At 42.2% G+C, this 25,038-nt stretch overlaps 1 protein-coding gene across 1 annotated transcript in view; it reads right to left on the bottom strand.

Moving 5' to 3' along the window:
* Positions 1–25,038, bottom strand: part of Vwa8 (von Willebrand factor A domain containing 8) — a 309,886-nt gene that overhangs the window by 161,351 nt on the left and 123,497 nt on the right. The window contains exons 18-20 of the mRNA XM_051160869.1: positions 21,155–21,261; positions 19,186–19,292; positions 13,749–13,820 (exon numbers count right to left, since the gene is read on the bottom strand). Coding sequence (XP_051016826.1) covers positions 13,749–13,820; positions 19,186–19,292; positions 21,155–21,261 — 286 coding nt within the window. The remainder of the gene's footprint in view (positions 1–13,748; positions 13,821–19,185; positions 19,293–21,154; positions 21,262–25,038) is intronic.

Genomic DNA, 25,038 nt, shown 5'->3' with positions numbered 1-25,038 from the left:
CAAAGATGTCCAGTTGCTCCAGAGCACACCCTTGCTGTGTCCTTTAACCTTGGAGTCTCTAGAACCCTGACTTCCCTGTCTTCTTGCTCCACTGACATGGGGTGCCCTACTCGCTCTCACATCTTCCCTCCATCACATGTGGCTCACACTTCTTTGCCAGGCCGCACGTACCAGACTCCTACACACACCTACCTGCCTTTCTTTTTTTATTCCCAGCATGACAGCACTGCTATGTACTCCACCACTCAATGCAAGAATATTAGTATAAAACATGTATTTTTTTTTTCTTCCTTCCCTTTCTTTTTTCCTTTCTCATCTAATTATCAACTCTAAGAGTACACAGCTTACCAGTGCTGTCCTGGATGAGTAGATATGATGCTATGTATGACATAACCCCTGGCCATGCTTCAGCTACAGTTCACTAGGAAATATGAACAGGCTGTAATGTACATTATATTGGTAAATCGTCAAGTGCTGTTTAAGCTGGTTAAAGGTGGACTGTGGGATGGGGCGTGGTGGCAAATGTCTTTAGTCCTAGAATTAGAGGGGCAGAGGTGGGCAGATCTCTGTGAGAGCAAGGCCAAGCTCGTCCAGGTAACTAGTTCTAGGACAGGCAGTCAGGGCTAGAAAGCGAGATCTTGTCTCAATATCCAAAAACATGAAAACAAAGTTGAAAAAAAAGTAAAAGTAGGTGGAGCAAGGAGGTCCTTTTGCCTCCTTCAAAATCCCTGTCTTGGGATAGCTGGCCTCCTTACCCTGTAACAAAAGAAAACTGAAACAGGCTCCAAGGAAAAGCACCATGTCCTTGACAACAGCTAGAAGTTGACCATCCCCCACAGTGTTACCGTTACTTATCTCACGGTACAAAATGCCTATGAGGAAGAGGGAAGGCCAGGCTTGTTCATGGAGAGACTGCTCTGCTCCCCTTCAATCCAGAGGCCAAGCCTGAATGTTTCAGGGCTTCCCGGTCAGTTTCTTTCTTTCTTTTCTTTTTTTTTTTTTAACACATTTTTATTGAAAGATAAAGTAATTCATATTACATCTCATTTTCTATCCCATCCCATACATCCTCCCATTCCTCCCTCCCTCCCACTTTCACCCCAACCCCCTTCCCTATGACTGTGACCAAAGGGGACCTCCTTCCCCTGAATATGGTGCTAGAGTATCAAGTCTCTTCTTGGTAGTCTGCTATCCTTCCTCCGAGTGCCATTGGGCCTCCCCAACAAAGGGACATGGCCAAATATGGGGCACCAGAGATCCTGTGAAAGTCAGTCCCCAGTCTCCACTTAAAATCTAAGAGAAATGGACATTTTTCTTGATCAATTCCACTTGCCAAAATTGAATCAAGATCAGATAAACAAATTAAATAGGCCTATTTCTCCTACAGAAATAGAAGCAATCATTGATAGTCTCCCAACCAAAAAAAGCCCAGGGCCAGATGGTTTCAGTGCAGAATTCTATCAGACCTTCAAAGAGGAGCTAATACCGATACTCTTCAAGCTACTCCAAAAGATAGAATTGGATGGAACATTACCAAATTCTTTCTATGAGGCCACAGTCACGTTGATACCTAAACCTCACAAAGACCCAACAAAAAAAGAGAACTTCAGACCGATTTCTCTTATGAACATAGATGCAAAGATACTCAATAAAATACTCGCAAAATGAATACAAGAACATATCAAAGATATCATTCATCATGACCAGGTAGGCTTCATTCCAGGCATGCAGGGATGGTTTAATATAAGGAAATCCATCAATGTAATCCACCATATAAACAAACTAAAGAAAAAAAACCACATGATCATCTCCTTAGATGCAGAAAAAGCATTTGACAAAATCCAACACCCATTCATGTTTAAAGTGTTGGAGAGAACGGGGATACAAGGCACATTCCCGGTCAGTTTCTGTAGAACCTCGGGATGACTGACTGTTTCAGGGCTCAGTTGTATGCTGATTTTCTTTACAAGAAACCTCACCAAGGGAGATACTTTCTCAAGGAAGGCCTCTAGCTGGTTGCCTCAATGGGGTTTCTATAGGCAGTTTTTGGAGGATGTTTGTGAGATCCCAAATTTGATGTCACTTTTTTGTTTGCCCTCTTAACTGTGCTACTCCAGTGTCTCTGCTAAAGGTTGAGAGTACCTGGTTTGCTATCTATCTGGGGCTTGCTCTTTACTCTTCTACTTTTCCTATAAGCTTACAAACTCATGGAAAGCTGAAAGCTTGGCTTTCACAGGTCATTTCCTAGACAGTACAGGACACAAGGGAACATTGTTAAGGTTCCATGTAAATGTGGCTCTATGAGGCGCCCAAAATGCTTTGAGATTTAACTTAAGGCCTGGGAAGGCCCATCACAGGTAAGATTTGATTTAAAACACCATGAAATTAGGGAGGAGGAGAAGGCAGAGGGTGTCCTAACAGAGAGAGCACTGTCAGGGAAGATTTGCGGGCTCACTGATCCAGAGAGGTCTGCAAGGGTAAGGAGCTGTGAGAACAGGCTGTCTAGGCTGCGGCTCTGACTGTGGCAGAGCCTTGGCAGTCAAGAGTTTGCACTATTTCCAAGAGCAGCCACTGAGGCTGGGGAGTGACAGGATGAGAGTTTCAGCTCTGGATAACCAGTCTGATGGAATGGCAGAGAGAAGGAAGTGACGGCAAAGCGGAGCAGTTTAGAAGCTCTTTAAAGAATCCAACAATGATGAAGGCTTAAGCCAAGGAGGGCGCAGAGAAGCCACCAGATGTAAGAAAGTCAGGGAAGGAACCAGCGCTGTGTGATGGAGGATGAGGGAATGAAGATCTTCCTCCTGGCTGGGAGTGGTAAGGTCAGGCCACTTACTGAGAAAGAAATGGGGGAGGGAGACACGGGTTCACTGGGGAGGGGAGGGAAGTTTGCAAAGGCTGTTTAATTTTGGACATGTTTATTTTGAAGTGCCTGTTTCCCACATCTGTTTCTTCCTCTTCGATTCCCTGTCTCGGCTCCAGAGCTGCACATCCTCCTGGGCTGCTGGAAAGGGTCCCACTTGCCTTCCCACCTCTACCCTCACTAAAGAACAGTCACAACCGGGTGAGCTCCTTTTCTAAACCAGAGATCCCATCGGGCCACTTCCTACTTCACTTTAAGAGGGTCTCACAGTTCCTTCGAGGAAATGCTGAAAGAATAATCTAGGAAGGAATTTCTGTAAATATCCTGAGCAAAACGAAACAATTACAGCTGTTTGTTCCTTCTAATCATAGTTTTTGTCTAGAACAGAAAATCCTCAGGATTACTTTAATTGAATATGTACATAAATAATGTCTAATTTCTGTCATTAAAAATTACATATACTTGTTTTTCTCACTGGGAAATGTAGAAAATAAGACACTACTCAATGTGTAACTGTTAAAAAAATTACCTGCTAATATTTTCATTTTACCCCTGTGCATATATTTATCTTTACTTACCACCCGCTATTCTATGAATGTGACTTGTCTCCTTTAATAAAATTAACATAAATAAGCTCTTACATAGTTATCGAGATTATATTTAGTGAGTTAAACTTTTTAAAGAGGGGAAGAATTGGAAATCTCATGAAACTGGACCTTTTCTTTCTTTCCATCACTGCCCTATTGAGCTCTTCATGGAAACTTACTAGACTGAGGGACCCTCAGAAGGGCAGGAGGCAAAGGCTGTTAACTCCAGAGGTGGGAGTATCAGAGAGTATGGGAAGGCCACAGGTGGAAGCCCACTAAAGGCGGGAAGCACACACCTCCAGCTTCTGTGAGGGAAAAGTTCAGGGCCACAACTTTAAGAATTCTGAGATATTCTGGGACCATATAAACTTGCAAGGTTTCTTACTTTAATTATTAAACTGTCCTTGGCGGCTGTCTTCAGGGATACTCTATCTTATTCTAACACAGGGGGAAAGGAGAAAAGAGTAAGAGAAAAGGGCTAAGAAGAATGGGAAGCAGGCAGAGGGAAATTCATCCACAAGTGGCACTGGCTCCTGAGACTATGAGCACTTAAAGAAGCTCCACACAAATGAAACCCCCAAGGCTGACTGGCAGCCTCACTGGCACATGTTCCCATCAACCTCCTGTCCCCAAATTGCCTCATACCTCTAAGTCATTGCTTGTGCCATTTCCTCTGACCAGAAGGCCCATCCCATCTCATCTGCCATCTTCCAGCCACCCCTTAGCTCTCTGGTGAGATGTCTTCACCTCTCTGCAGCTTAGCCTGACCACTCTGTTGCTTCTCTCCTTCAATCCTTGGCCGAGAATCCCTCTTGTCTCCCTAGAACACTTCCACGCCCTAGAGGACACCAGTCATATGTCAGGTGTCACAGAAAGTGGGCATCCCTCTTGTTAGATGACTATCGCTTATGATGTACATGTAACCTTCACGTACTAGCCCCTAACACTGAAGGAAGGGGGTGCAGTTGGGAGGAGCTTGAAGGCCTGCACTTCACTCTTCCTAAGGGGACAGATACCTCTTGTAGGTACCTTCCATTTTCCATGATGATCTTTTCTGTGATGATCTTAGTATGGAAAGTGGAGTGCTGCTCATATGCAAATGCCCCTTCCATGCAGAGCAGCACACATGCTCACAGCAGCCACGTACATGGAGGTAATAACATGCTTGTTTTGGAAGGAGGCAAGGTTAATTGCATTCTAGGAACAAGGGATCCTGAAGACAAACTCATTCAGGTGTAACATCTTGGGCTGTTCTTTGTATTTCATCAAGCAAAACAGACCTGGAGAGGCAGCTTGCTCGACAGCTTTACTGGAGGGTTTGCATCACTATGCCATGGAGTCAAATAAAAGTCAGTCAACTCAATTGTTTAAAATTGACCAGACCAAATATCTGGGAATGTCCTTCATAGAGTTTAAGAGTCAGGAGGGTGGCCAGTGAGGGGGCCATCCATACCTTTCCTCCACAGCAGTGCTGTAACTAGGTTCTGGAACAGTGCTTGCCACTGACAAGGCACGGCTCTTGCTCTCTACAGTGGCTTTGCTGAGTCCTTCTTTCCAGCTTCCCTCAATTCTCAAGTGATTTGTGCATGCTGCTTCAGTTTTTGTGGTATTAAGAAGTTTGGTTTTTTGTTTGTTTTTTTTTCACTAACATTCTGAGTAAACCATAGCGAAGTAAAATAATTGTCATAACCAGAAAAAAGTTCTAGTTGGCTTTTTTAAATTTAAATTTTTCATTAAATGGTGAAGCTTCAAATTCATTGTTTAACATGTCTTAAATGTACATTATACTTCCAGGCTGTGGTGGTGTATACCTTTAATCCAGCCCTTGAGAGTCAGAGGCAGGTGGATCTTTGTGAGTTTGAGGCCACCCTGGTCTACAGAATGAGTTCCAGGACATGAGAAGCTATACAGAGAAACCCTGTCTCAAACAAATAAACACATTGTACTGGGAGTCTGGACACCTGGACTATAATCTTTGCTCATTTGCTCTCAAATAGAGATTTCTTAACCACCCTTTGGACCTAGATTTGCTAGTCTGAAGAGAAAGTCATAAGCTAATTGGTCTTTAAATGCTACCATATTCTTTGAGCTTATGACCAAGGAGATTGCTGCTGTACAACTGTAGCAATTTCTTATTTTTCTAAGTTCTCACAATAAAAGCAGACTACCTAATCAGAAAAAACAATTTTATGGAAAATGAACAGTAAATAACCCTAAATAGTCATAAAGACGGATCTTGTAACAGCCAAGACAAAAAGTTCAAACATATGGCTCCCACACAAGCAATTACAAAGCTTCCTGCCAGAGGCTAATATCCTTTTCTTACAGGAAAAAAACTATAACCCTGCAGTCCGCTTATGAAATATGTTGCTTCTATACACAGCAAAGGTGGTTGGTATGGTGGTCAGCCGTTAGTAGCACCAAACCAGCCAAGGGGGGTAAGAAGATCAACCTCAAGAAGAAAATACAAATCCAAGATAAATAAGAAGGCCACAAGACAGAAGAACTAACCTGGCGGAGAGAATGTGATAGAATGGCAAGTTTCCAGACTAGACATCAAGCAACTTCACTAACAAAAAGAGCTTGGAAAGGTACCAAATACAAATTCAAAGGTGAGCATCAGTGTATTTGATGAACTAAGCATTCCCTAGCCTTGGGGCCCTAGGCCCTAGACCGCTGGAGTTACTGGAAGGGCAGCACACTTAGTTATCCAGTTTCCTGCTGTCACTCCCAGCTGGGAAACACAGACAAGAACATTTCTGGACAAACTGTTCATTCCCTCTACAGATATTAGGCAACTACATTGGCACAGTGAAACAGTGCTCCTGATGAACACAGAAGCAACCTGCTCGGGACCACTTCCAGTTAGTTAGCAAAATTCACACAGTCTTTCATTTTGGCAACAAAATACGCAAAGCATCTTAATACTAAATAACTCAACAAGCATTTGGGAAACTTTTGTCCACAGAAAAACTAAGTCCTGATCACAGTAAGCCTGTAATTAATAAAGGGAAGAAGATAGAGAAAATAGAATAATAACACTGGTCACAGAATCCTTCTTGATTGACACTAAGAAAATGTTTTCTGACTTCTACAATGCAAAATAGATAAACCCAAATGCTATAAAAGATTATGTTTAGCTTAGAAATAAATAAGTATAATTTATTTTTGTTGTATAAATTAATCAAGAAATTAAATGGGTTTAACAAAGTTTACTCTAAAAACAATTCTCTCAGTAGAAATTCACTAGATTGGTATAACTCTATATAAAATGTTTATACAGAACTAGGCCAATATCTCTCAAGATAAGATAATAGGAGAAAGTGTCCTTTCTGTTATGATGTGAAGTATAAAGCACAGCCCCAGGCTTATGAGGCTGGTTACCAGCTAGGGGTACTGTTAAGCTGACTGGATGAGGGAGCTGACACAGTGGAATGGATGACTTGAAGGTCTGGTCTAGCTGAAGGAGGAATGTGGGGTATGCCTCTGAAGAGTTTATGTAGCCCTAAAAACCTTCACTGTGAGATGAGTAGCTCCTCTTTGCCTTGTTTTCCCAACATGAGGTTTTAGGCTGGCTGCAGCCCCAGTGAAGTGAAGTCAGTCAGCCAAGACCGAGACCTCTGAAATGGAGCCACTGGAACTCTTCTTCCTGTTAGAACCTTTCTCTCAGGTGTTTGTCACAGTGATAAAACACCAAATTGGACAGACTCTCAAACAGACTTAGAAGGAACCTCAAATGCAATGGCCAGACTAAAATGGACAATGACTGGAAGAAGCCAACAGTGAAATAACACTATTGAGGCCGCTGCAGACCAATGAAAGAAAGACCACTTCATATTATATCAGGGTTACAGTCGATTTGGGGGGTATGATAATGGAATTGCAGTTATTGTACTTTGTATCCATAAATACTAAGAAAACAGTAAGAATGCACTAAAAGATAACATGCAAAACTGACCTGACCTCAGATTCCCAGAACACACGTCAGAGGTAGGCATGGCAGCACATGGCTATAATTCCAGGACTGCAGAGGTAGACTACATATCTCTAGAGCTTGCTGGTCAGCCAGTCTATCCAAACCAAATCAGTGAGCTCTAGTAAGAGATTCTGTCTCAAAACCTACAGTAGAAAGTGGCTGAGAAAGATGCCTGACACTGGCCTGTGAACTTCACTCAAGTGTGCATGCACATGAACATATGAATCTCATGCATATACCCACCCACAAAAGTTCTGGGGAAATAGAAGATTTTCAAGTTGTTGTGGACTATTGAACGGGAGAAATATGTACTCTTACATAAAAGGAAAATGTGACTGTCCTTTACTCTGTGTATAAAGTGCAATCTGTATCCAGACTATCATAATCATTCAATAAAGTCAGCAATTGTATTTTTGCTGCTGTTGTTACTATTATTAGGATCAATAGAATAGAACTCATGTGATACTGTGGGAAAATGGTAGCTTTGGAGATCTAAGTCTGTCACTAGCTAGCTATGTGATCTTAGACAAATAGCTAAACCTTTTTAGGCTTGTCTGTTTAGTGGGAAGATATAGAAAGTAGAACTTTTATTCTAATCCACATCGTTGTTGCAGAACTAAGGAAATTATTAAACACATTAAAAATGGTAATGCGCACAATTATCGCTGACTTTAGTGCTTGATCATGAGAAGACTATAAGTCTTCTGAAAGTTGAGTCAGGGTAGGACATGGCAGGGAAGCTCATTTGACAGCGTCATGGCATTTCTTTGTGACATCAACTAATAAAGGCTTCATGAAGAAGTAAGCACCTGAGGATGTTCACAGGGAAAGATGGCAGGAACAGCAACATGTACCAAAACAACACCGAAAAGGGCTAAGGCAACAAGTGGGCATGCTATTCATAGAAAAGCTGAAATTATAAAAGGAGTTTGGAGTATCTCCCTATAAAGAAGACTATATCTCGTATGTAAGGCAGGAAAATAAAATTAAGAACTGTCTTACTATAGATCCTACATTGCTGTGGAGCTGAACAGAGTACCCAAAGAATGAACTTTGAAGACTTGAAGAACACAAGGCAGAGAGAAGCATCCTATATAAAAGTCCTGTATGACAAGGTTGATGTCATACACTTGCAATCCTGACAAGAGAAAAATATGAATCATGAAACACACATCAAGTTAAGCTATTATTTGGTAAAAACATAAGAAAAAATTGGGCTTAAAATGAAAAAAAAATGTTGACAAGTTATTTTAACAGATTTCTCAAGTAGAAGCGACTGTGACTAGTTAATTGTACCTCATTAAGCATGGTCCAAATGCTGAGGACTTGCTATGAAGTCTTGCCTAGTACCAAAACCAAATGCCATTGGTTGTGTAGGTGACTAAACTTTCAATTCTAAAGCAAAACATACAATGCTTTAAACTAATTCTTATGCAAGGGTACCCAAGCATTTTAGATGGCATTAGAAAAATATGTTCCCATCAAATAAAATGCAACTGTTCTCAAAACTCAAGCATTCTTATCCCAAAATGTTTATTCATAAAGACTTTGTAATAAAAAATAAATGACACACCTGTAAGGCTGATTCCCTAACTCAACTTATATAAATATTTGAGTGGACAGACCACTATTTGTGTTAAATGCAATGTCATGCTAACATAGTAATTTAAAAAATTTAAAACTCCTAGTTACAAGGGGTTGGCACAATGCGGTAAGTACAATGGAGAGGGCACATGCAGCATTCTGCAGAGTCCCTACATCTGCCGCACAAGCTCCTAAGTGCCATCAAGTGTCGAAGTCCAGGGAACCTGTTCCATTTGGATCAAATATGGCCATGTTGCCTCATTTAGTAGAAAGATAGCTCTGGCAGAAAAATCCCACATCAACAATAGAAACTTAAAAACGTTATTTTGTTAAATAAAATGTAAACTACTTTATTCTCATTTATTTTGGCAAGTGTTGTATGTGGACATATATTCAGCTTCCTAACAGATATGTGTAGAATTTTGTCTAATATTATAGATAGTCAGAAAAGATGGAATTATATACAAGGGGGAAAGGCAGCATTAGATTTAATAAAGGTGAAAATCTTTGAGATATCTCAAAAATCAACACTCATGACTACTGATTTTCCCTTGCTTAAAAGTTGGGGCTGGTAACCCAACAAACTTCTGAGACACCTCCAGTTAAAACACAACTTAAACTTTCTAATGGACTCCAGCCAGTGCCGTCTATGAAGAGAAGGCTGGGCAGCCTGCTTCTAGTCATAAGCACTTCATGTAAAGACGTTGGCTATGTTTACACGAGGCCAACCTACTGTTGACTTCTCTGTCCTTTTTGATCCCCACGGCTTCTCTTCTTGCTCCCTGAGCTGTCATCCATGGTTTGGAGAAAAGGAGTAGGCAAAGCACTACACAGATGGTTTGCTTAGTTTCAAAATAAAACATGTAACAAAATCAGCGTTTTCGCTGATTGTTTCAGTGAAAACAGTGGCTACACCACCCCAGGGAGCTAAGAGTCAAGAGTCCTTAGGCTGCTGCCTACGCTCTCTCTTGCTTGCCTTTTTCTCATGGTGATGCTTTACAAGGCAGAACAGTGAAGATGAGGAAGTTTATAAGAGTGGGAGGTATGAACACCCACTGATCAGTAAAACAGGGTGTTATTCAAAGCTACTGAAAAAGGACCTAGTTACTGAGAGCTTCCTGAAAAAAGAGCAGAGAAAGGGAACATGGCAGCTAGCCTTGCCCTGCACTTGCTAAGGACCTTCTGAGTGCTTTGTACTCCTCACGCCCTCAGGAGGAAACAGACAACGCTAAGCAGAGTCTTGCCTGTTCTACACACAGAAATGTTAGGAAACAGGTTGAATGAAACTCAGTTGGCTCTACTCAACCTATTCATTTGGGAGTTTAGGCAGCCACGCTGGTCCAGCTCCCACCTCCTCACTGGTAAAGCATGAGTCCTCAAAGACACTTTTCAAATACTTGATAAACACTATACGGAAACCGTTAGAGAGGAAGTCAATATAACCAAGGCTCTCAGTGGGTCACTGGCGTTGGGAGAGAGGGCAGGTAACTTTGTGACTCTAACCAGAGACTGATAGAAACCTAAAACTGGCATACTTTGTCACTTCAGAAAACTGAGCCAGGATAGTGAATCACTCAGTGTCTCAGGCAGCTAAAAATCTGGGCTTCCAATAGGTTTCTATGCTCCTGGCTTACACCACCCCCATAACAGCACATTGCCAATGTGAGGATAAAAACACAAACAAAAACACAGAACCAGGCCAAAGATACACCCAGGAAACAAACTCTAACTTAGATCTGAGAACAGATTTAAGGTGAGGAATGAGATGCCAGGCTGACAACAGTAGGATCAGACATGGAGATATCAAGTGGCAGTCTGAAGGAGTTAGACTACTCCATTAGAATATTTGAAAAATGCAGATATTTAAAAGATGCAGGTAGCCAAGTGGTGATACACGCTTTAATCACATAACTTGGGAGGCAGAGTCAAATGGATCTCTGTGAGTTCCAGGCCAGCCTGTTCTACAGAGCCACTTCCAAGACACAGCAAAAGCTACACACACACACACACACACACACACACACACACACACACACACACACCCTTTCAGGTTTATAATCAAAGAACAGCAAATCATCCTGATATGCAAAGGGCTGGGTGTACCCATCACCTTGACCACTAGAGACTTGCCTTGTGCACTCTTGTATCTCTGAGAAACTATCTCCCAAACCCCAGCTCTGTGTATGCTCAGTCTACTCTCTTTGTCATTCTGATCTGTTGCTGAGTTCCAGCCAAGCCTGTTTCTAGGGCCAGTCACTGGACAGCAGTAATTTCCAAAGGACACACTGAGTGCACCAGGATTTAAGTGACAATGCCAGGTGTGGTGGTGCACACCTTTAATCCCAGCACTCGGGAGGCGGAGGCAGAGGCAGGTGGATCTCTGTGAGTTTGAGGCCAGCCTGGTCTACAAAGCGAGTCTAGGACAGCCAAGTCTACACAGAGAAACCCTGTCTCAAAAAACCAAAAAAAAGAACTCTGGGCTTGAGCTGGGCTAGGTAGGTGGCACACACCTATAATCTCAGCATTTAGGAGGCAGAGTTGGGTGGATCTCTGAGAGTTCAAGGCTAGCCTGGTCTATACAGTAAGTTCCAGCCCAGCCACGGATATGTAGTAAGACTCTCTCAAAAACAAAACCTCAGCTGGGCATGGCAGCACACGCCTGTGATCCCAGCACTCTGGGAGGCAGAGGCAGGTGGATCTCTGTGAGTTTAAGGCCAGCCTGGTCTACAAAGCAAGTGCAGGGCAGCCAAGGCTACACAGAGAAACCCTGTCTGGAAAAACCAACCCAAAACCAATTCTCAAAACTCCTCTGGGCTTGTGAGCTTGGGGTGAGAGGGAGGGAGGAAAGGGATGTTGACGCAGTGCACATGTATAAAGTTCTAAAAAATAAAAATTAAAGATTAATAAAAGCATACTTCTATACTTAAAAAACAAAAGAACTATGGGCTTTGTACATTTATAAGACTGGAGTCATCGTTTTTTCACTGAGATGAGGCCATCAATGACTCAATGCCACCTGTTCACCACTCTTCATTAGCCTACAGAATCTCACTAGAAAAATGGCTCAGTAAACAGAAGCAGGTAAGGCATTCCAAGTAGGGAAAACAGCCATGAATTAGATATTTTATGTTTAATTCTTGTTTAGGAAAAAAAAAAAAAAAACCGAACCAAGAGAACACAAAAATGCTTTTAAAACTTGCCTGTGATGCTTGGGTTTTATTTTTAGCTGGCACTAAGTGTTGTGTGGCAGACTTCTCGTGATTTGTCCCACGTCATCTTTACATCAGCACCGCTGAGTGCATACTGTTTTCGTTGTCAGGTGAGACCTTAGGAGCTGAGCAGTTTGCCAGAGTCCACTCCTGTGGGACAGTTGCTGCTAGACCTTCCACCACTCAAGTCCAGTTCTATGCCTCCAACTATAGGCCCATTTGTATCCACTGTTTTACAAGTGTGAATCAGTGACTAGGCTCAGGAGGTAAAAGCACTTGCTGAGCAGGTCTGATGACTAGAGTCTGATTCTTGGAAGTGTGTCAAACCATCCATTACAGAAGTGTGCACCTGTAACCCTACTCCTACAGTGAGATGAGGTGGAGAGTCACCCAGAAGCTGTGGGCAGCCAAGCTGCAGTCTGAAGAGACACTCAGCCTCAGAAGCAAGACAGAAGGAGAGAAAGCTGTCCTCTACGCTCCAAACATGACCTGAGCCACATGCATGCACACATAATAGCACATAGATTTTAAGTGTAGGTTTGAGCAGCCATACATTATGGGATCTGTATTTTTATGTAAGCACAAAACAAGAAACACACACACACACAAATGTCAAGCTTCTGGTTGCCCTTAAGACCAACTTTTAAAAAACCAAAGTGCTACTCACTTTGGGTCTGATAATTCACTTGAGGAAAATTATCTGAATGCTCTAAATACTGAACATCTCTACAATGTAGCAGTCATGTGCTAGGAACCAGGACATAAACAGACACTAGTTCTTGGTCCCATGGAGCATTGCAAGTTTGGATGATGGTCACTCTACAGGAACTATAGCTCCATAAAACTAGTTTGAGAAGAAGAGCTAGAAGAGAAGAGATGCCAGGGAAGCTAGCTCACCCAGGGACAAGGCAAAGTCTCCCTCCAGGGAGCTGGGGAGGGCAACTCCAGGTGAGGGACAGACATGCACCAAAGAGCAAAGAGACGAGAACCTCTAAGGAAGGGTAGGCTGGTTCAAGGCAGCAGAGGCAAAGAAAGAAACACCAAAGTCTGGGCTGGAGGGGTGGGCACAGGTGAGAACCTGCAGGACTGTATGGCATGCTGGAGATGTGAGCTGTACCTGGGGACACTGCAGGGTGACTACAGCAAAAAGACGAAGAAACACTTAGATTGTGCACTGACCAACCTGGCTGAGAATGTTTCTCAGTATGCACAGGAAGTACAACTCCAGTCTACACCTGTACTCCAGGTGGCAGGTGAAGAAGGGCAGCAGAGCTGGAAGGTGCAGACACTCATGAGGTAAGGGGATGGGGTGATGCAAGACGCATAAAGATGCCTACCCTTGGGATGACTCTAAGGTTTAGATGCTATAGATTCCTTTTTTTGATGGCAAAGAGTTTCCTGCTGTAAACCTAAATATATCATTTTTATTAGGAGGAGGAGGAATCTCCAAATCCTTACTCCCAAAAGAAGAACGTACTGCTTCTGAAGCATTGGCATTACTCATCTGTGCTTGGCTCCTAGCCATAACTCACCTGGTTTCCAACCAATAGCAAGTGCTCTCCAAGGACAAAGTCTTTGAGCATGTCTTCCATCACGATCAAGTGCTAGAACAAAAGGGATACAATCAAGGTAAGATAAGAATGTTAGCTACAAAGGTGTTATCTAGGAATGCAGAACATACATTATGATAAGATAAGTAACTGACTTGTTAAAATACATTTTTATTGTTGTTGTTTGAAACAGGGCCTCCATATGCAGCTCTGGCTGTCCTGAATACTCTATGTAGACCAGGGGAGGCTCAAACTCAGAGATCCACCTGCCTCTGCCTATCTAGTACTGGGATTAAAAGTATGTGTCACCACACCTGGCTGTAAGTAAAAGCATCTTTAATGATGTGGATGTAAGAAGGTCAGTGATCAATTGAATCACCAATATAGAAAAACCTTAAATGGCTCATCTGAGCAAGAGCTAACTATTGACCAATATTTCAATGAATTTTTATAATTCAACTCAAGTATTTTTATTTAAACTCTGTATACTTGACTTATAACTTAATATGATATTTAAATTGATGCTTGCAATTGTACATAAACAAAGGCTACCAAAAGCAACCAAATACGTCCATTTTGGATTTTAAAAAGTGTGTGTGTGTGTGTGTGTGTGTGTGTGTGTGTGTGTAATAAAATGATAAAACAAAAACTACCACATTTTAATTGAACAAAACAAACAAAGAGAAGAAAAAAACCTCAAGAGAAGGCACAAGAAACACAGACCCACTCATTCCCTCACTTAGCTTAACCATTTATCTTCGAACTATGTAGTTTTAGAATCAATAGGCATTTTTTAGCCTTTAATTATGTGTCATTTGGATTATGACACAATACAAATAATAGGGCAGAATTACATCTGCTCACTGCAGCCAGGAGGAGGCTGCACTGCTCTTTGTATACTGAGAAATAGGACAGCAGCAAGGAGCTTACAGGAGCTCAAGGGACTGAAGGAAGATCTGTGTCTCAGCACAGTCTCAATCCTCAGTGCTGCTTCTTGCTTTCTGGATCAAATAAAAAACAACAGTCTGAAAGTGCTCAGGTTACTCAAATTTTCTATTTTTTAAAAAGCATATTAACATTTTATAATGCATACGTGGCACACACCTGTAATGCCAGCACTCAGGAGGCAGAGGCAGGTGGATCTCTGTGAGTTCAAGGCCAGCCTGGTCTACAAAGTCCAGGACAGCCAAGGCTACACAGAGAAACCCTGTCTCAAAGAAACCAAAAGCAAAACAAAACTAAGAAAGTTATTTTTTCCCCTTCCCTCAAGAATAATGAGCATATTGGTAGTTCTTAGTTTTCTTAAATTGAATATACTGGGGAACTAAAGTTTTAGTGAGGCTTAAAGTAAAGTGAGTATATTTATAGTCTTTCCGGAACATTAAAAAGGGGGGCATTGTGTTAGCAGTATACATAAAGGGTATCATAAAACAAACAGATATGACTGCCCTCTTCAACAGTACTTCTCAACCTGGGGTTGGGACTATTTCGAGGGTTGAACCTAAGGCCACTGGAAAACAAGCACAGATATTTACATTACAGTAGCAATGTTACAGTTATGAAGTAGCAATAAAAATAATTTTATGGTTGGGGGGGGTCACCACAACATGAGTCCCAGCATTAGGAAAGTTGAGAACACTGCTCTAGAAGGAAGGTCTTGCTGCTAAGGTTGTCTGGAGAACGCTTCCTTTTAACTAAGTGAAAACTCGGTGGTAAACTTAAGACACTAGTTCTTCCTGAAGCAAATGAGCAAAGCAACCAGAGGAATGGACAGACATGTCCCCAGAGGGACATGCACAGGTGACACTGAAACCATTGGCTCTGTGTGCACTCGTATCCTTCTCCTGCATGCCTTCCTGACACCTGCGTGGCTAACTCGAGCCAACGAGCACCAGCTAAGGGTTAGGTCACAGCTGACACTTCGAGGTACCACAGGCAGGTTCTCCTTTCTGCCTGTCCCCTGCAGTTCTGTACTCTGCTCTTTCTTGCTGTCTTCCTGGCTGCTTTCTCTTGCATGCCCAAAATATGACAGAGTAGGTTAGTGCCTGCATGGGCACAGGGCTGCCTGCGGGCCAGGTAAGGGAGGTGAGCAGTGCAGGCTGGCATTCCAAGAGCTCAAGGCCTCTCCCTTCCCAAGCAAACCTTCCAGAATGGAGACAGGCTTTATTTTGTGAGTTTGCCTTATGTTCTTGTGTAAATAAGAGGGTTTTCCGGGCTGGTAAGAAAGCTCAGCAGATAAAGGCTCTGTCCTGTCAGCCTGAGGACCCTGGTTCAGTCCCCAGGGATGCTGACTCCCACAAGTTGCCCTCTTTCTTCCATGTGCATGGCAGCTGGGTGACCACATATACACATGAACTCACAAAATGTTAAAGCACCAGATTTTTTCAGCTGTAGGTGGTTATGACACGAAACAGGTGGTCTACGGGCTTTCTCTGGGAGGACTGTCATTCCCCAGTTTCCTAAACTCAACCAAATCTCAGCCCCTTGCTTCCTCATCTTCAGCTTTCTTCTTCCTCCTTTTCTTTCTCTTGATCAAACTGTGACATCCATGGCCACTCCACCCATCTTGTTCCTCTCTTAATGGGATTTCATTTGAAACCAAATCTTAGAGACTAAACACACACACACACACACACACACACACACACACACACACACACACACACACACACACAGTGTATTCTCAATTTTCTATTGCTACAGCTGGGATTCTAGGCGTTTATAGTTTCTGGCCTAGATTTCACTGGCCAATTTAGCTTCAGAAACTTCCGTTTCTCTCAGGGCGAATGGACAGGACAGACAGGCTGCTGCTTTGTTCACCAGCCTGCCACTCGTTCTCCAAGTTCCTTAGACGAGACTCTTCTTGCGTTGGGGACGCTGGTTCCTCATGCTCCTGTGCAGGGCTGACCTCGCTCTCCCCCAACAGTGGGCACACAGTCAGGAGTGACTTCTGTTCCCTCTCTTTCCAGCCCATGACATGCTCTGAGAGTGAGTCTGAGACAAAGTCCCTGTTTCCTCCACCTAAGGAACCCCATAAGGTGTCCCCAGCACCGCCTCATGTCACTCAGAGCCTTCTTAAGTGCAACCTGACTGTTTAGTAATCACCACCTTATGACTGCTGTCTGATTTCTGGCTCTCGTACAACATGGCAGGGTGAAGACAAAGCCAGTGAAAGTACAAACGTGCTAAAGATTTGCCACTGTTTCCTTGGCACGGACCCCAGCTCCTTCATTAGTGAACCTGGACCATGCCACCTTTTCCTCATGCACCAGCCTCATCACTTGAAACTTTTTGCCTGGAAACCAAAGCTCTGTGGACCGAGATCAAGGGCATGTGGCTCCCTAAGAGACTGTGTCTCTCATTCATAACCAAGGCTCTGCAAATGCCTATCTCAGCCTGAATAACTTTCACAACTTTGCCTAGTTAAACTGATTTTCTGAGACCTTCCTAGTCAGTGATCATCAATCACCTTATGGGTGTTACCATAGTAACCTGCATGTACCTCCATCACAGTATGTAGTAACCATATGTACTTACTACCCTGTATTTTCCTTTAGATAAAAAGCAATTTGAGTCCTAGAGGTTCATCTGCTTGTATGTAAACATTTTAATCTCTGTACCCCAATACCTTAGGGTCAAGCCTGACTTGTGGTGTTTAATTTTTCAGATCTGAAGCTCCTTGGGATTATTAAAAAGCTGTTAATCTCATTATTTTACAATTTCTCCTACTTACTTCTTTAAGGCTCATATTCCATAATAAAGGATTTAATGAAACAATATTCCTTAGAAATGTTCAAAATCTCATTAATCCCTTTTAAACCCCTAACACTTATTTACCATGTGCTAGAAACTTTGCTATTCAATGGAGACAGCAGATAAAGCCAAGAGCAGGAGGAAACGTTTTAAAGATCACTTTCAATGTACATGGTAAGGGGACAAGAGGACACAACAGAGAAGATGGATTGGATACACCCTCTACGTGTCAGTGATATTCAGGATTCTAAGATGTTCTGGGTGACGTGCAGCATAAAGGAAGCAGAAATGCCTCCTACAGACAGGAGCGCATCAAGCCAGTGTCCCAGACCTGCAGCAAATGAAATCCTCATTAACGGATGATCACTGTGCTTTGGGGGAGAAGAGACCCTGGGAGATGGGTTACACAGAGCCCCCCAGGGCACCTGTGCAAAGTTCACTGCAGACCTGCAGTCCTCCATGTCTGTGTCACCGATGCCATGGCAACAGATACTGTTCAAGTACACAATGGTCTTCCCTCCTACGCTCTTGTAAGTCGTGAAGTCTTTTCAACCTTAACTATTTTGGAGGTTTTCCAAAACAATTTCACATTTTTTTCTTTCCTCACTTCTGCTATGTAGACAGAATGTGAAATATAAGAAGATGGTGCTAGAAATACTACTTTCCCTTGAATCAGGCTACTTTCCTTCTATCAACATAACTTCACTTTCTCCCCTTTGCATATCAACTATGCAGTGGTCCTAAAGAAAAAAGCAAGCATACATCAGTCAACTGACTATAGAGTAAAACAAAAAAACAATTATGGCTTTGATATATAAATGCTTAAAACAAAATATTTTCTTAAGAAAGAAAAATTTGCCTAGATACCTTTATACTATTCATCTCACTTAGAGACATAAACTATGATTGCCATTGAACAACAAATAAGACTACCAAAAAGAAATCTCACTATAATTTTGCTAACTCCTTAAGAAGATAAAAAAGTAAGTTCTAACATAATTTGTAAATGTCATTATTTACAGGCAGATTAGCAAATAAGAACTACACCAAAAATTAAGTATGTTTTTATTATAAAAGAAATATGTAACTGGAAGAAATAGAAAGGGAAACAGTTTCAGAAATTTTCACTAAAAACAAATCTTACAAAAATTAATCTCAGAAAGCTTTCTAAGTTCAAACTTATTTCTATGCCTTCGGGAACAGCCCACCATTACTGGTAAGGTTTGAAGGCAAAGTGTCCACCATAGTCCACCTTTCAAAGACACAGGGGATCCTCGGACTATGCAGCAAGGAAGCAGAAGCAGAGGGGGAGAGGCAGTACAGGGTGCACCTGTGAGGTACAGAAATGACTTAACTAGAAGCCAAAGCATGAACCAGCAGTGCTGTTTTAATTCAATAAAAGTTTCACTAGCCTCAAGCACAGTCATGAAACATGTGTGTGCGCATAACATGCACATACCAAATTCATAGCATTAACACCTCTAATTATAGAAAGTGGAAAGAATTTTAACTTTTATATCAGTGTAACTGAAAATATTTCAGCACTTCATTTTGCCTCACCTTAACTGAATTTAGGAAATCATGACAGCAGTTAAACATGCGAATCATTTGGCTGAGAGCTGATGCTATAACATGATTAGCCCCGCCCACAGAGCAATGCCCTCACCTGGATGTTGTCGTAGAAGAGAACGTCGGGCACTTTCATCTTCTCGTGGGCACTGTGCACTGGAGCGCTGATGGCGCCAATCCTCAGAGACCCGGCCACTACTTCACCTGAGCATTTCATACAGGACGGGGAGTAGTCACAGCCATGCCTTGCAAGTATCAGGAGAAGCCTAGTCTGCCAGCATACAATGCGAAGCAGCCTATGTAACCTGGGAGCTCTTCAGGATTTTAATTAAACATCTCAAGGATAAACCATACACTGTAGCTCACCAACTTATACTGTCGACCCAATATAAGCCCACAAAGGAAAAGAGCAAGAATGGGCCAGTGAACCAACTTCTCTACCTGTCTGCTGAGATAATATACACAATGGCAGGTCAAACAACACCCTTTGGGGCTCAGGTTATAGAACATGGCCATCCAGGAGATAGAAGCCTTTAGGATGTTCACACAACCAATATTTAATGATAACTTTCAACTACAAAGGGGACATGCTGGGAGAACACAGGCTAGCTGTTTTTCAATCAGTCTCATAGGGTGCTACTGTTTATGTGTGTGTCTGCCAAAGCTGTTACCCTTGTAGACTCGAAGCCTGGTTTCGTCATCACAACTGAGGACAAATATAATTTCAGGAGAATATTAAACATAATTCTGGGGAAAAGCCAGAATTGGAAACTATGACACTGCAGTATAGTGGCGGCTTTCATCTGACCGTGGTGATCAGCCACCACCACGTTACCTGGAGAGACCTGCACGGAGAGCCACGCCCTTGTGAGAAGGGTGTTCAGTGGGCCTGGGCTCTTGGCAAGGAGAGGGAAGTTAATGCATTCTCCACGAGACTGGTAGCTCTCAAGATGAGTGAAGCCAGTCAAGCGAACAATCTCCTCATTTAGGTCTCTTATCCCCTACAGGAAGCTTAGCCAGACACTTCTGGCACTGACCTTTCCCAGCCTGAGCAATCTACCATCCTGATGGCACCGCCTTTCTCAGATCACATAACATTAAGGTTCTGCACATCCCAGGGTTATTATGTCCTCCTGTGAGTGGCCTCTGCACATCTGCTCAGATCCATCAATATCAAATGTATAGTTTTATTTTTAAGAAGTCATTCAGTTTCTTTAATAGTAAATTCTTGGCTCAGTGTAGCCACAGCTATTAAAACATCAATCACAAAAGCAGCCACTGCAGTCCAGTTGCAGGACAGTCACACACTCGAGGCTGTGAAAGACAAGTACTTACTGTACACATGGGAAATCTCCCTGTGCTCTAACTGGAGAGCAGGCCAGCCCAGCCTGTCCCAGCTCAAGCTTCTGCTTATGGCTATGCAGAAGAGAGGTGGCACTGCGGTGACTACAGGGACTAGGGGGAGGGCATGCAGCCAGCTCTCATTACATTAGTCCATGTCACCCCAGAAAGTGTTCCCTGGCATGCCCCATAGGAAACTTGGTAGCCCTCGAAATGCAAATGCTGTATAAAGAAAACAGAATTCTAGTCTGTGTTGTAAAACACATTTGGAAAAGCACATGCTTGTCAAAATTAGACAAGCTAACTTACAACAAAACCTCTCAACACTGTGACTACTTCAGTATCATACTGACTCTCGGTGTGCATGTCAAGTGGGGGTGGGGTGTTCTTCAGTGACCACTGAAAGAAGTGACTTCAAAAGGTGAGTTACAAAATGGCTCTCAGACTGATTTTTGTTTGTTTGGCCTTGGTTTTTGGAGACCGGGTTTCTCTGTGTAACAGCCCTGGCTGTCTTAGAAGTTACTTTTTAGACCAAGCTGGTCTAAGATTCACAGCGTGCACCCCCGTACCCAGCCCCAGACTGTTTTTTAAAGAAAGGAATAGGTTTGCTTGTTCAGTACAATACATAAAACAAAATGGATTAAAAAAGAGTTTTATTGAAACTAAAAGGACAAGATGTTTGCTCATTGCTATGCCACTTAAAAACAGGCAAGTCAAGTACTTACACTTGTAACTCTCCAATTCTGGCTCCAGGTCACCTTCAGTACTTGCTTCTATTGCTGCATCTGCCAGACTCTTCTCCAGCGCGGATTGAGCGAGGCTTGGTAAGAACCTAGGCGGGGTCGTCAATGCAATGCTCCTTTTCAGTTCCTTAGTATCTTTTAATACACATACTTTCACTAATTATAAACAATTAAAGGGAAACTATGAATAAATATAAATTTGAAGTGTGTGTAAAGGCCATGTTTGTGTAACCTTTAGTAACTAAGCTTATATGTAATTAGCAATATTCATTTATGTACATTTTGCAGATTATGATGAAATCTTTTGCTTTCAGAAGTGCACTCTATGTATCTCGTATTTCATGTTTATTGTGTAACTAGCATCAAATTTTTCTTAGGTAGATAAAACAGCAACAGTCTAGCCTACTTTAAGGTAGCAATCACAAATTTTAATCAGCAGAAGTGGGTTAATGAAGTTTTCCTTACTTTTTAAAAATAAATTACTGAAAGAGTATCTGTTTTTGTGTCTCCTCCCATTAAGAAATTTCTACCTATTTTATAAATATATTGTCAAAACAACACTCTGTTGAGTCATAAGACATTCTCCAACTACAAACACATCGTAAACACCATGGCTGGGGACAGTTTTCCTTCCACAGTTATGTTTAGAGCCCAGTGAAGCCATAGGAAGGATTTTCGGCCAGTGATCGCCTGTACTGTGCGTATAAAGCAACCACTGTGTGCTGCAATGTTCCAAGTAAACAAATTCAGAACGCACCATCCAAATCTAGGCTCATACAGTACTAAACCCTGGGTATGTTCCCTCAGGACTGAGAACAAAGCTTTCAGAGTAGAAAGGTTGGCATGAGGCAGAAGGCATGTGAATGAGAGTGCAAGACTCTGGGGGCATTATCCACTGTCCCCAGAAGCCTGGGAGGCACAGACTTGACACTATCTACCCACTGCCTCATTTGGGCCCTATAAGAGCATGCGGAAGCTTCTCGTCCTCTAGCTTACCAGCTCAGCATGCACACCAGCACAGTTCTTAGGTCACAGCTCTGCTGCTCAAAACCAAGTCCCTGCCTTATCTCCCAAGCCTCACGATTGGGCCCGTGCCCGGTTTCTTGAGCCTTTGTCCTAGCACCATGCTCACACTTCCTCTCCCAGCTGCCCCAGAGTCTGGGAGTCCTAGGCCCTTCACTGGCACTTCTACCTCTACTGTCAGATCACCTGGACTGAGGAGGACTTGCTTTGACTTATTTGCTATTCTTGGCAGCCCTGATCTCCACCCTAATCAGTGCGTCAAAGGGACACTTTGTCAAAGCCCAGGAGAACAGGCCTTAGTGACACAGTGGATATTGAGGAGTTTTACTTAGAATGCATAAGGAATTAATTTACACTTGTGATTATAATTCTTAAAACTACAAACAGTATTAGAAGACTTAAGATAGTATGGTCTATCTGATAAATGTAGTTTGTAATATGTGGCTGTTTATTATATGTAAAATTTGTTAATATGGACTCAAAGCTTGAAGGTATTTAGTTTAGACAGTTCTACAAACAGAATTCCGTTTTGTCCCCAAAGGCCTTCAGATGCAATTATTAAGGTCTTGTAGACTTACAGTTAATGAACATAACTAGGAGAAAAGCCTAAAGAAGTTTCAGGGGCTGGAGAGGTGGCTCAGTGGTTAAGAGCACTGGCTGCTCATCCAAAGGACCCAAGTTCAAATTCCAGCACCCACATGGCAGTTCAAAGCTGTCTGTAACTCCAGTTCCTGTAATGTCTACCCTTGAACAACATACATGGAGGGGAATCACAAATGTAAATAAAATGAAAAATAATGTTTAAAAAGTTTCAGTATTTCTAATCACAGCCTTATGAAATGGAATCAGTTTTTAAGACCCAACTGTCTCTAGACAGTCAGTCTCCTCAGCAAAACTGTTCCAGAAACAATAAAACTTCCATGTCGACGACGCTAAACACTGGGTATGATTAGTTATCAGGATGGTTTTAAAAATTAGCTATGCAACAATTATAAAGTGAAAATCTCATACATATACTATTGATTTTATATCATTTGTAATTTTTGAAAAATATATATAAGTCAGTTTTTGGTGACTTTGCTCACTGCTTCACTTTCCAAGACAGTTAATCTTCATTTCGATTGGATTCTTGTATCTCTGTCCAAAATTTTACCAGTAAAAGATCATTTCCTCTAGAATTATTGACAAGTGCATAAGTCAATGCAGTGGAAAATAGCAGGATGGACTAGAACTCTTCTTATGGGGCCTCCATTCCTTCCATTAAAAAGAGGCACTTTTAGAATTCAAACTGAGTATGTCCCAAGCTGCTAAACCCTTGCTCTGGCCCTAGGTTTTGAGAATCTAGACACCGAGTGAGGCAGGCCCTGGAGCTGCATGCAGAGCAGAGTGAAGGACTACACAGTAGCTCACATGCAGGGTGTGACAGAAGACAGCCCAGCGCTAGGCTGGCTCTGACTTTATCTGCGCAATGAAGGACTTCACGGTGTCTTAGAAAGCTTTTCGTTGTTGCCTTGGAGTCCTGATGAAACTCGGTTCCTTTCAGTGCTTCAATATAAGAGATGTTATTAAAGACAACAAAACCACTTCAGGCGCCAATGGTCTTGTTGGTACTTTGCTGCCTCTGTGTTCCCTGAGGCTGGCAGGACCACACCCCACTGTAGCTTTGGTAAGGGCAACAGATGATGCATGAACAAGACAGATGCTGGAGTGTTTACTTCCACTTCCAAAGGGTCTAGGGTGATAAGAGAACGGCCTATACCATGGTCCTCTGATAACACTGGAAGAATTAGTTATCTCACGCAATGATCTATTTAATAGAGTGAAAAATAAGCATTTAAATACTCTGAAAATTGGTGAACATTCCAGAAAACTTCAGAAAATATTACAAAAAAATTGAGCGTACAATGGTAACTGGGTCTTCTTTCAAGTTCCACTTCTCTGATCAGTAATGAGGTCAGCATCTTGCCAAGTGTTAATAGGACATTAGTATCACTCCTCTTCTGTATGCACGTGTAGTCAATCAGTTGCCTACCCAGCTTGGATCCTTTTCCTTTCTAATTTATAGTCTCTGGGTGTTAGTCCATCCTTGATCATCAGTTTTGTAAGCACACTCCTAGTTGTGGCTTTTAACTTCCACAGTCACTTATAGTCTTTTGGCAATGTGAAAAGTGTTCATATTAACCCTTTGTTGGCACAGCCATCCATTTCTACATTAATAACGATGCTTTTCACACACATACTAAGCCCCCACAAATCTGTAGCTTTTACAGTTTCATAGTCTCCTTGCAGTAGCATAGTTATGAGGAAAGCAGCTATACAGCAGACACTGTCTGATTACATATAATTCCCTCAGATTTTCCTTGGCTATTTTTGAAACGTTCTATTTCCATGCCAAGCTGAGAATCACTTGTCAAATTCACTATTACCCCATGGGATTCTGCTGCACACATGTAGTCCGTTGGGAGGGCATTTTTATAACATGCAGCCATAGGATAGCACCTCTGACAACCATCAATAGATTGACTTTTTTTCCACAGAAGAACAGCATGTCTTTTCTTTGACTCACAGCTGCAAGAGCAGCAGAATGGTACTGATCTGTGCACATGGGAACTTCATTAGACTCTATTTATCCTAGTAATTTACATGACTATCTCTTGAATACTTTTACTATGAGCAATCATGTAATCTTGGGCAAGTAGACTGGATAAAAGTGTGGAATATCCTATAGTTACTTTCTCCTAATGCTAAAGGAAATAGTCAAGTATTTTACTGTGAGAAATGTTTGCTGTAAATTTCAAGTCAGCAGTATTTATCAAGTTGAAGAACTTTGTTTTTATTCATGG

Source organism: Acomys russatus, chromosome 18 (assembly GCF_903995435.1).
Source record: "Acomys russatus chromosome 18, mAcoRus1.1, whole genome shotgun sequence".
Classification (NCBI taxonomy): domain Eukaryota; kingdom Metazoa; phylum Chordata; class Mammalia; order Rodentia; family Muridae; genus Acomys; species Acomys russatus.
The sequence above is the reverse complement of the archived record's forward strand: the minus strand, read 5'-3'. Positions and strand labels throughout refer to the sequence as shown.